General features: G+C 36.3%; 1 protein-coding gene across 6 annotated transcripts in view; it reads left to right on the forward strand.

Moving 5' to 3' along the window:
* The window catches only part of SAMD8 (sterile alpha motif domain containing 8), a 75,687-nt gene that overhangs the window by 20,961 nt on the left and 42,070 nt on the right, over positions 1 to 12,656 (forward strand). For all 6 annotated transcript variants that reach the window (XM_019813332.3, XM_003994082.6, XM_006937907.4 and 3 more), the window contains one exon: positions 5,974 to 6,566. In XM_019813332.3, coding sequence (XP_019668891.2) covers positions 5,974 to 6,566 — 593 coding nt within the window. The remainder of the gene's footprint in view (positions 1 to 5,973; positions 6,567 to 12,656) is intronic.

Here is a 12,656-nt window from a genome sequence, read left to right on the forward strand (position 1 = left end):
GATAAGTCTTGCAATCAGCTAATTTGTTCTTTTTCAGAGTTGTTTTTTGTTATTTTGGATCTTCTACATTTCCATATGAGCTTTTGTGAGTTAAGTTTATCAACATCTACAAAAAAGCCTGCCAGGATTTTGATTAGAATTGCACTGAATCTGTAGTTCAAATTTGGGGGAGAATTGACATCTTAACAATATTGAATCTTCTGACCCACCCATCTCTCATTGTTTATTTAGATCTTTAATTTCTCTTACAGTATTTTATAGATTTTAGTGTACAGGTCTTTTCCGGGTTTGGTCAGATTTATCCTTGAGTATTTGATATTTTTTGATGCTATTGTAAATGGTAGTGTTTTATACATTTCAATTTTTTTAAGTTTATTTAATTATTTTGAGAGAGAGAGAGCATGAACAAGGGAGGGTCAGAGAGAGTGAGAGAGGGGATCCAAAGCAGGCTCCACACTGTCAGCACAGAGCCAATGTTCTGGAACTCAGGAACCACGAGGTCATGACCTGAGCTGAAACCAAGAGTCAGATGCTTAACCAACTGAGCCTCCCCGGTGCCCCTATAAATTTCAGTTTTTGAATTTTTATTACTAGTATATAGAAATACAATTGATTTTTGCATATTGATCTTATATCTAGCAATCTTGCTAAACTAACTTACTAGTTGTGGTAGGTTTTTGTGTGTACGTATAGATTCCACTGAATTTCCTAAATAAACAATTATATTGCTTGCAAATTCTGCAGGTTGTGAGTTTTATTTCTTACTATCTAATCTGTATGGCTTTGTTCCCTTTTCTTGCCTTATTTTACTGGCCAGAATGTCCAATGTATAGAATTGGTGAGATTGGATAGTTTTGGCTTGTTCCTGATATTATAAGAAAGCGTATAGACTTCTGTCATTAAGTATGATATTAGCTACAGGTTTTTCAAAGATGCCCTTTATAAAGTTGATGACGCTTCTATTTTTGGTTTGCCGAGAGGTTTTATCAGGAATAAATATTGGGTTTTTTCAAATGCTTTTTTTTGAGTGTCTTTTTAAAAAACTTTTTTCTTAACATTTATTTATTTTTAAGAGACAGAGACAGAGCACGAGTGGGGGAGGGGCAGAGAGAGAGGGAGACACAGAATCCAAAGCAGGCTCTAGGCTCTGAGCTGTCAGCACAGAGCCCGACGCGGGGCTCCCACTCAGGAACCATGGGATCATGACCTGAGCCGAAGTCGGACACTTAACAGGCTGAGCCACCCAGGTGCCCCTACAAGGTCTTTCAAAGGAAAAAAAAAACTTATCTTTTCTTGTGTTTCATTTTGAGTAATTCCTATTGTTGTGTCTTCAAGTTTATTATTCTTATCTTTTGTAATGTCTAATCAGCTGTTAATCCAATCCAGTGTATTTTTCATTCTGTGTATTGTAATTTCATCTTTAGAAGTTTCCATTGGAGCTTGTTTATGGCCCATGTCTATAACTTCTTGAATATGTAATAGAGTTATCATAACTTCATTGATTTTCTTGTCTGCTAATTCTATTTAATCTGTATTAGTTCTGGGTCAATTTTGATTGATTTGTTTTCTATTAATTATAGGTAATTTTTCCTACTCTGGATAGAGAGTAGGCATCTTTGATTGGATGCCAGACATAATGGATTTTATCTGTTGAGTGCTAAATAATCCTAGTAATCTTGAACTTTGTTGTAGGATGTAGTTAAGTTACTGGAAAATAATTTGATTCTTTTGGATCTTGATTTTAACATTTGTTTGGCTGGGGGTGCCTGTGTGGCTCAGTCGGCTAAGTGTCCGATTCTTGATTGCGGCTCAAGTCATGATCTCACAATTCATGAGATTGAGCCCTACGTTGGACTCTGTGATGACAGTATGGAGCCTGGGGATAATCTCTCTCTCTTTCTCTGTCTCTGTCTCAAAAATAAATAAACTTCAAGAAAAAAAAGATTTATTTGACTGGACCAGAGACCTGTTCATTGTAGGGCAGGGTTTTTCAATATCAGCACTCAATATCAACATCTTGAATCAGTTATTTCTTTGTTGTGAAGGGCTATGCTGTGCTTTGTAGAATGTTTAATAGCATCTGTAGCCTCTGCCCTTTAAGTGACTCCCTACTTGTAACAACCAAAAATGTCTCCAGAAATTGCCAAATGTTGGGGAGGGGGTAGCAAATTGCCCCCAGTCAAACAACTACTGCTTTAGGATTAATTTTGTCTTACTACTATGCAAGATCTTCCTATGCACTTTGCCTAATGCCCCATGAATTGTGAGATTCTTTTGTTTTGTTTTTCAGTCTGTTTGGGGTAGGCGTTTGTATTGGTCTTGTGTGTGTACTGAGTGTTGTTCCCTCTAATCTTTCTGGGTGGTGCTTTTTTCAGTCCTGTTTTGTTTCCTCGTGTGTATGTGATGATCAGCATTTTAGCTGCATATTCAAAGGACAATCTCTGCAGATCTCTGGGGTCTGTCTTAGTCTTTTCAGGCTACTATAACAAAAATACTGTAGACTGGGTGGCTTAAACAAAGCACACTTATTTCTCACAGTTCTGGAGACTGAGGAGTCCAAGATCAAAGCCCAGCAGATTTGGTATCTGGTGAGAGAGAGTCTGACTCTTGCTTCATAGTCAGTCATCTTCTAGTTATGTCTTTAGGTGGTGGAAGGGGTGATAAAATTCTCTGGAGTATCTCTTAAAAGGCAACTAATCCCATTTATGAGGGTTCTGCCCTCATGACTAGTCACCTCCTAATTGGGGGGTTAGGATTTCAATATATGAATTTTGGAGAGACAAAGCATTCAGTCTATAACAAGTTCTCTGTCTGTGCATCTTTCTCTTCTCCAGTAATCTGTTTCATGAACACTAGCCACCTGGATCTCCCCAGACCCTCAGCTCTGTCTCCTCAACTCAGCAAGTCCACTAGCCCTCACCCATTTTGTGTCCTGTGTCACACATGACTTGGAACCTCTCAGGGCAGTAAGCTGGGGCAGTAGGGTTCACTTTGTATTCTGTCTGGCAGCGATCTTTTTTTGTCTGATACCCAGTGTCTTGATGCTGGTTTTTCTCTCCCATGTATTTTGTCTATCATTTGGTTATTTGTGGTGGGAGGGTAAATTTGGTCCCTCTCATTAAATCTTGGTGAAAAATGGAGTCCCTTTAAACCTTAATTGATTCGTATTAATTATTGATTAAAGCTGAAAGTGTTCTTAAACACTAACTTAACTTCATTTTTTTGGATTTATATGAAACTCATAGCCGTCATATCTTTGTTCAAAATTTCCTGTTCCATGTAGTTTCTATGGCACAACATAAATACTAAATTGGCCCTAAAGCCTTTTATCATCTTTTTAATATACCTCTTTAGTGCAGGTTTTCACAGTGTTACATAAATATGGGCCTCTAACTATATGTAGTAGCATACAATTAAAGGACATGTCCTGACCTGATGAAGCACATTAGTGGAGTGTGTCATGTTTTTAGGACATTGCCACAGCAGGCTCAAAGACTTCCAGAAGGCTTCCTTGTGTTACTCGTTTTGTAGCAGCTAAAACACCAGCGTCAAACTCTGATTGTTGGCCCAATTGAGAGTATAGAGAACTGGTGATCTAAGACAGGGGAAAAAAAAGAAAAAAACAAAGAGAAGATCATTTTGAACAGTGTATGAGACAAAACCGTACTGAAGGATAATGCTATAAGGATGGGAGTGACTTGGAACCCATTGGTGGTAAGCTGTTTGAGAAAGGAGAAAGGTAGCAGAATAGAAAATAAAATGACAGAAGAATCCAGCCTTGTTTTGTGGGAGATGAACTTCGCAAATTTGCTACATCGTAACTGCTGCAGAGTTTGTATGTAACAGGTGTGGTTGGATATTCAAAGATGAAGAAATTTATTCAGAGCATATCTTTGGGGAAGAGATATGTATGTAGTGGGTGGGGTGAAACCATCTGGATATATATATGAACTAAAACATACCAAAGTTATTTTAATGGAATTTTGTATATATGTGATAACTTACATAAAATGATACACATCAGTGTGTATAAATTCAGTGTGGTAAACTGCATAAAACATGTTTGGGATGGCGATGATATACTGTAGCTAAAAAGAGCTGAGTAAGAGTTTATGTAGCTCTTTAGTACATAAGAATTAGGCAGCTTTTTAAAGCATACAGATCCTTATAGGCAGATGTGCTGTTAATGTTCTAAGACTGAAAAGCTATTGTGGATTGATAATATGAAAAACTCTGTTTGGAAACAAAATCTGATTAAAGGCTTCCAAAAATTAGGATTGCTTTTTAGTAATTAAGAAATAAATATTTAATAAGCATTTCTTGTTGCCTGAATATTTTTGATGGTGTAAGTGGTGGTGCTCATGTAGTTAAGTATCTGCCTTTTTCAAGTATTTATAAGTCTTCATGGCAAGAGTTTGTGTGGGTAGGGGAAGAATGTAGAACAGTAGCAGTTTTTTTACTTTTCTCAACATAAGTAAGCATAGAAGATTTATCATAGTCAAAAGTGCATATTATAAGAAAATGATAAACACCAAAATCAAGAATTATTTCATCTGGGAAGGGGAGGAAGGGGACAGTATCAGGGAGGGACATTCAATTGTATTGATGTTTTGTTTTTGGCCTTTTAAAGCAAACTTTTAAAATATAGTTTAACATACGTAAAGTGTAGATCATAAGCATATAGCTTCTTGAATTTTTATAAGATGAACATAACCTGTATGACTAATACCCAGATTAAGAAACAACATATATTGGAATTATTTGATATTTTTTCAACCTGGGTAGTGGACATTTGGGTATTTCTTATGTCATTCTTTATTTTTTTGTTGTTGTTATGCTTTAAAGTTTGCCTACTATGTTTTTTTTAAAAAATCGTTCCCCCCCCCCCTTTACCCCTCGTGGGATTCTCTCTTTCTCTGCTCCCTCGCTCACTTGCACCTTCTCTCTCAAAAAAATTAATTAAAAAATCATCTCAGAAGGAAATAAGATTTTTAAAAATATGGAAGATGTCAGAAAACCCACATGCTTTAGTAACTGAGGAAAATACTTCAGGGAAATAAGTTTTTTCCATGTAGGCCTTTGTCTCCTGTGTTATCTTATAAACCTGATAGAGGCCCAAGTTACTGAAAGTTTTAGAATGGAAAAAGAACATAAACAGAACTATGTGGATCAAAGTAGTAAAAATAATTAGTACATTTTCAGATAGTACATTATTGGCCTTTTACAATCACAACATAAAGTTTGGGTCCTCAAATATGAGTACATTGAAATGACAGTTTTCTTTTAAAATTTTTATCACTGAAATCTCAGTGATAGTTTAAGAAGGAAATTTCTTATTTAGTTCTATAATGGTATATTCAAAGTATGGAAAGAAATGAGCTAATAAGATACTTATATCTAGTTTATAGGCTTTATATCTGTTTAGAAATCATTTGTGTAGTGGGTAGAAATACTCTTAATCTAAGGGGTTTCCTAAAACTAGTTCTCTATCTACCTTGGTGGTGTTCCTTGTTTTTGTTTTCTCATTTTAGAGAAGTGGGAGATACTTATTCCATCAAACATAAAGATTTCTAAAATTTGATTAATTTTTATGTATTAGGTATCTTTCTGTATCTCATTTTAAGAAAAGCATTAAAATGAGATTTTTCTCAATTCTCAGCGGTAGGCTTTTTCTAATGAAGTTACACTTGCTATGGTGTGGAAAGGCCATTTGTACAGTAATTTTTTGTAAAAATGTTTAGTCATTAGCCTTCCTTCTTCTGTGGGGGCCATATCATAAAATTATTAGAATGTTAATCTACGGAAAACCAATCATTTGGGTTTTTTTTTTTTTCCTTTTTACTCTCTTCTAGAAGCCAATAGATCAGAGTAGAAAAATTATTGTTTCTGGTATGTTTACGTGTATTTGGTCTTTAAAGGAGTAGTTAGGACACACTGAAGTTTTTGTTTTGTTTTCCTGATTTCCCTGGACAGGCAGTGGAAAAGGAAATGGCTGTTCCTAATCACCTCTGCATTCGCCGCTGGACTACCAAGCATGTAGCTGTTTGGCTGAAGGATGAAGGCTTTTTTGAATATGTGGACATTTTATGTAATAAGCACCGACTTGATGGAATCACATTGCTAACATTGACTGAATATGATCTCCGGTCTCCTCCTCTGGAAATCAAAATCTTAGGGGACATTAAAAGGTTAATGCTCTCAGTCCGAAAATTGCAGAAAATACATATTGATGTTTTAGAAGAAATGGGATACAACAGTGACAGTCCCATGGGTTCCATGACACCTTTCATCAGTGCTCTTCACAGCGCAGAGTGGCTCTGTAATGGAGAGCCTTCACATGACTGTGATGGACCGATCACTGATTTGAATTCTGATCAGTACCAGTACATGAATGGTAAAAACAAACATTCTATTCGAAGATTGGACCCAGAGTATTGGAAGACCATATTGAGTTGTATATATGTTTTTATAGTATTTGGGTTTACATCTTTCATTATGGTTATAGTCCACGAGCGAGTGCCTGATATGCAGACCTATCCACCACTCCCAGATATATTCTTAGACAGGTAAGTTTTGTTTCTAGTTGCCAAGTTTGCAGAAGGTTGCAGTCACAGCAATGATAATATAGTTATGATAATTATGTTGTTTGTTATTATTTTGGTTGATACATACTTTCTATTTATCTGGTAGCATATGAAGATATGCTTTGAAGTCGCTTTTTTTTTTTAAGTTTATTTATTTTTGACAGAGATAGAGTATGAGCATGAGCTGGGGGAGGGGCACAGAGGGAAAGAGGGAGACTCAGAATCTAAAGCAGGCTCCAGGCTCCAAGCTGTCAGCACAGAGCCTGATGCAGGGCTCAAACTCACAAACTGTGAGATCATGACCTGGGCCAAAGTCATACGCTTAACCGACTGAGCCACCCAGGTTCCCCTGTCTTAAAATAAATTAGACCTTAAGCCTGTGTGAGTGGGAAAAGCCACTGCTTAATTTATTTTTTTTTATAGCTATATTATAGCTCCTTGGGCAGTTCACATTTTAAAAGGGTTTCCTGGAATGGTGTCTATAATAAATGGAATTTGGTTACCTTTTCTTGATGAATGGGGTTTAAAAGCTTTTCCAAAAATACGGGGAAGGCTCCTGTATCACCAAATAAATTGGAATTATCACAAATAATACAAATTGATTCATTGATAGTATCCTCTTGTTTTTATGAAGTGTTGCATGCATAAAAAAGAATATAGTATATGCATATGAAAAATAAGAATAGAACAAAACTCAAAAGTATTAGTTTTTATATTAGTTGTTTTAAAAATCTGTTTCAAGTTTGTAGAACTTTACTGATTGTTTTCATAAAATGTTTACCCTTCTGAAAGTGCCTTGTAGAATGTTTTTTTGCTTAGAATGTGTTTTTTTTTAATGAAGTGAATTAAAGTATTTGTGTTGAGATGGCAAAATGATGTACATATCACATATTTGTCCTCACAAACCCCGATTTAAAGTGTAGTAAAGAGGTTTTTGTTTAAGTTGTAAGCTTACAAGGATGCAGCAGATAAGAGAGGAGAGAGTAGCCATACATTTTTGGAAGTTTGAAAGTAGGTGGATGAGTGGCAACAAACAGGCCTAAAATGATCAAATTCTAAAACAGCAATTAGGAAAAATGAGAACCAACCCAATCTATATTGCAGATTTCTCAAAACTCTGGATATTGCAGGTGAAAGGGTGGTGCTAAAAGAAGAGTCTAATGAAAGCTGTTGAAGAAACTGTTAGATCCCTATATCTCCTCCCCTATTCTATACAGTTTTCCCAAATATAAACAGAAGACCCTAAGGAAGTAAGGAAGAAAGCATATGGATATCTAAGGAAAGAGTATTGGAGGTAGAGGAAACAAGTTGTTCCTTGCTCCTTGTTCTTTGTTTCAAGTTGTTTCGTTATTCCAAGTTGCAACACAGGTTGCAGAAATCCTGAATTGGTAGGGTACTTAGCAGGTTTAAAGAACAGGAAATGAGAGCTGGGAAGAACAGTTGGAGATGAAGTTTGAGAGGAAACAGGAATCCAGATTGTATAGTGACTTGTAGATTATTGTGTGGATTTTAGCTTTCATTCTGAATGAAAAGGGAAGCCATTGGAAAGTATTTTAGAGAAGGAGTGATCTAACTTCCATTTTAAAAGGTAACTCTAGTTGTTGTACTGAGAATAGCCTGAGTGTGGACGTGAGTATGGCCAAATAGGGATTAAATTATTGAATTCACCTTGACAAAAATGAGGTGCATTGGATGAGGATAGTAGTGGTAGAGATGGTGTGAAAGAGTCAAGTTCTATTTATATATTTAGAAAGTGCAGCCAACAAGATTTGCTGATGGATTTGCATGTAAGGCATAAGAAAAAGGAAAGTCAAGGATTACTCCAAGATTTTTGACCTGACCCTTTGCAAGGATGGAGTTGCCCTTTACAGAGATGGGAAGACAGCTGACTTGGAAAGAAATGGAAGGATTTGGTTTTGGACATGTCAGATTGAGATATCTTTTACACCAAATCATTATGTCAAGTAAGAGATGGAAGGATGAGTTGGAGTTCAGAAAGATGTAGGCTGAAATTTGGAAGTTACCAGCACAGGTAAAGCTGTGATGTTAGATAAGGTCTTCTAGCAAGTGAGTTAAAAAGTGGGAAGATTAAAGATTGAACCCAAGAACATTCTTTTCTTTTTTTTTTCTTTTTTTAAATGAGTGGCCTGTTTTATATTTCCTTATTATTTTTTTAAATATTTTACATGTTTATTTTTGAGAGAGAGAGAGAGAGGGGGGAGACGGAGCATGAGCATGGGAGGAGTAGAGAGAAGGAGAAACAGAATCCGAAGTTGTCAGCACAGAGCCCAGTGTGGGGCTCCAACTCACAAACCATGAGATCATGACCTGAGCCAAAGTCAGACAGTTAACCAACTGAGCCACCCAGATGCCCCCAAGCCCAAGAACATTGTAACAGAAATCAGAGAAGTAAGGCAAAACCAGTAAAGAAGACTGAGAATGTCAGGGCAGAGAGAGAAAGTAGTATCCTGGAAGCCAAGTTAAAAAAGAGTATTGTAAGAGGGCAGGAATAATTAATAATTAGCTGTTTTTAAGTGCTATTCAGGCATCAAGTAAAATGTGGATAATTGACCATCAGATATAGCAACATTGACCTTCACAAGAGTTAGTAAAAGCAGAAACTGATTGTAATGGGTTCAAAAGAGAATATGAGACTTACTGAAATTTACCTAATGGGATATAATCCACAAATAGGAAACATATGCTCATTGTGACAGTTGCTCATTGTGACATTATTTGTAGTAATTGAAAATATTGGAAATAATATAAATGCCTGTCCTTGGAAAACTGGTTGAATATAATACTCTGCATAGCAGAGTACTACTAAATCACAAAGAAGAGTGAGGAAGATTTTTAAGAACTGATATGAACTAGTTTTAAGTGTGAAGCAAGGAAAATATAAAATGAGCGAAACAGCTCTTGTTCCATAAATCAAGGAAGTGCATAAAACCAATGAAAGCATGTCAGAAGAACATATGAGCTGGTTTAAAGGGACTTGCACTGATCAAACTAGGGCAATTAAAACATCCAAAAGCATAGTGATGGTAATGGATTCTAATATATTGAGTAAAAGAAAGAATTTGTGAATCCATAGTGATAAAACAAACAAAAAATGGTCTGGCAAGAGGGGAAATTCTTCAAGAATGATACCAGCAAATAAACATGGATGGCCTATTTTGCAACATCCAGCATAGTAATTGATTCAGGCAAGTCATCAGTGGATGCTAAAATCATTAGGTGAAAGATCAAGGATGTTCACATGATTTGAAAATAATCATCTCACATACTACTTAATTATAGGAAGAATAAGGTAGCTTTCCAGTGTCATGATCTGACATGCATTGTTTTAACCAAATGATCAAATGTAGCATTTCAAACTGACATGTGCATTGGATGTGATGTTCACAGTATCAACTATATAATAATCTTGCCCCTCCAAATGTAACCTAAGTCTAATCATGAGGAAATTATCAGACAAATCCAGAACAAGGAACAGTCTAATAAGACAGCTGATCTGGACTCTCCAAAAATGTAGATATTATAGCAAACGGAAGTCAGGCAGAGAGAATTGTAGGGATATTGAAGAGCTGTAACCAAGAGCAATATATGAACTTTAATTGGAACCTATATCAAGAAAAAATATATACTGTTGATATTTTGGGGACATTTAGGAAATTTTGGGTATGGACTTCATATTAAACAATGTTGTCTAACAATCAGTGTTACAGTTTCCTGGGTATAATAGTGTGTTATGAAAAGGATATCCTTTTTCCCAGGAGAATCATGTTGTAGTATTTAGGAGAGAAGTGTCATAATGTCTGCAACTTACTTTGCAGGGGGTGGGTTCAGGTTCTTCCAAAACAGTATGTGTGTGTGTGTGTGTGTGTGTGTGTGTGTGTATGTAGGTATGCATAGAAAGAGTGAAAAAAAATAAATGTGGAAAAAATGGTAATTATTGTACGGTGGATTTAAGTGAAGACCTTAAAGATTTATTCGTTCACTTTTCATAGCCAAGAAAAGCTAAAAAAAAAAATTGGTTAGAGTTGATAAGAGAGAAAAAGAATAGGAAGAGAGAAATTGGAAACAATCAAATCTTAAAAGGTTTCCTGTAAAGGTGGTAGAGAAATGGAGCTGTATCTTGGACAGAGAAGGAAAGGATAGAGAGTCACCAGGATTTTAGTGTGGGATGGGCTATATTATAGTATGTTTGTTGTATTGATGATAGGAATGGCCCAATTTAGGCGGAGGGGAATGATGTTAGGAGGAAAGAGATGGACATGATCAGAGTCATGTCCTTGAGTAAATGAAAAGTGATGGGATCTAATGGGTAGGAGAGGTTGGTTTAGGCACATGGACTGTTCATACATAACAGAGAAGATAGAAAATACAGAAGCACACTGTTAGATGTGATGGTAGGGCATGAGGAAGTGCTCTCCTGATTGTTTTTATTTTCTCTGCAAATAGAGAGTTACAATGGAGAGAAAAATGGCAGTTTGAGGAAAATGAATGGGGTGTAAAATAGTCATCTAGAAGAGTGAGTAGACTTGTGTGATGTAGTAACAGCACTGATGGCCTCCTTGAAGTTAGTAGTCATGTTGGCATGATGTGTTTTTACTACCTCACTCAAATAGGTGGATGGAATAGGTGGATAACTGGATTTAATAAGCAGGGTTGAAGGTTTGCTAGGCAGCATGATGAAGGAAGACCAGGCAAGGGAGTGATTATAATGACTGACCATGGACTCAGGTGGATAAGAAGGGACATGAGGAAATGAGATAGGTGAAGGACAGTGAAAATGTTGTAAGATCAATGGATTTTAGGTCTCAAAATTATTGAGGTTGGGAGTACTAGAAGGAATAAGCTGGAAAGCAAAGAGGTGTTGGTTTATATAGGATTCTTGAAATTAAGATTATGAAAAATAATCTTAGTAATGACAAGATCCAGGTTATAACCATGGGTGCAGGTCACTGAAGCAGAGTAAAAGACAAGGCCAAAGGAGAAGTAAAAAGATAAGCGAGAAGAACGCAAGTTACAATAGAAGTTTTAGAGAAAGTGACAGTGAACCAGAAGCTGAAGTCTTCAAGAAATGAGAGAATGGATGCTGAGGTTCAGTAGATGCCTATAACCAAGGTGTAGTGGGAGAAAGGTGGAAAAATGACCTGAGAGAGAAATGAGGATTTTATTTTAAAGTGTACAATTCAGTGGGTTTTATTACATTTACAAAATTGTGCAACTATCACCACTAATTCCAGAATATTTTCATTACCCAGAAAGAAACTCCTATCCATTATCAGTCTCATTCCATTCCCTCCTCCTTCCATTCCCTGGAAACCACTAATTTACTTTCTACACCTGTGAATTTGTCTGTTCTGGACATTTCATATAAATGGAATCATACAATATGTGGCCTTTTTTGCGTGTGATTGGCTTCTTTCATTTAGCATAATTTTTCAAGATTCATCCATATAGTAATATGTATCAGTGTTTCATTCCTTTTTATTACAGAATAATACTCCATTGTATGGATATATACTACATTTTGTTTATCATTAATCAGTTAATGAATGTTTGGGTGTGTCCACTTTTTGGCTGCCATCAATGCTGCTTATGAACATTTGTGTACAAAATTTTGTGTGAACATATATGTAATTTTCAGTTTGTAATGGGGATATGAAGCCAAATTTTGCCTAACTCCCTATAGTGCCACCCACTACAAATCTTCATGCTCTTAAGCATTGAAGCTTTATTCATAGGAGAATGGTAACAGGTGCTATCAGTGTTTTTCCTGTGTACTCTCAGATCTCTTTCATTTTCTTGCATGTGGATGCCCCCAACATCCAGTAAATGTATCTGTGTTGGAGAGCTGCATCTGGGCTGCTGAATACATTTTGCCTGCTTGGAAAGAGAGGCAAACATGCTTAGGAATTTACATCCCTCCAGCAACGGCCTTTAACTAATGACTGATGAGATAGGGTATAAATATTTTATTTCTCTTCACCCTAATTGGGACAACTTTTAGGTCGGACCTACACTGTCTCCCAAAGTCCCCATAGGATTGAGCCATAATTACCC

The sequence above is a fragment of the Felis catus genome, chromosome D2 (genome assembly GCF_018350175.1).
Source record: "Felis catus isolate Fca126 chromosome D2, F.catus_Fca126_mat1.0, whole genome shotgun sequence".
In the NCBI taxonomy this organism is placed as follows: domain Eukaryota; kingdom Metazoa; phylum Chordata; class Mammalia; order Carnivora; family Felidae; genus Felis; species Felis catus.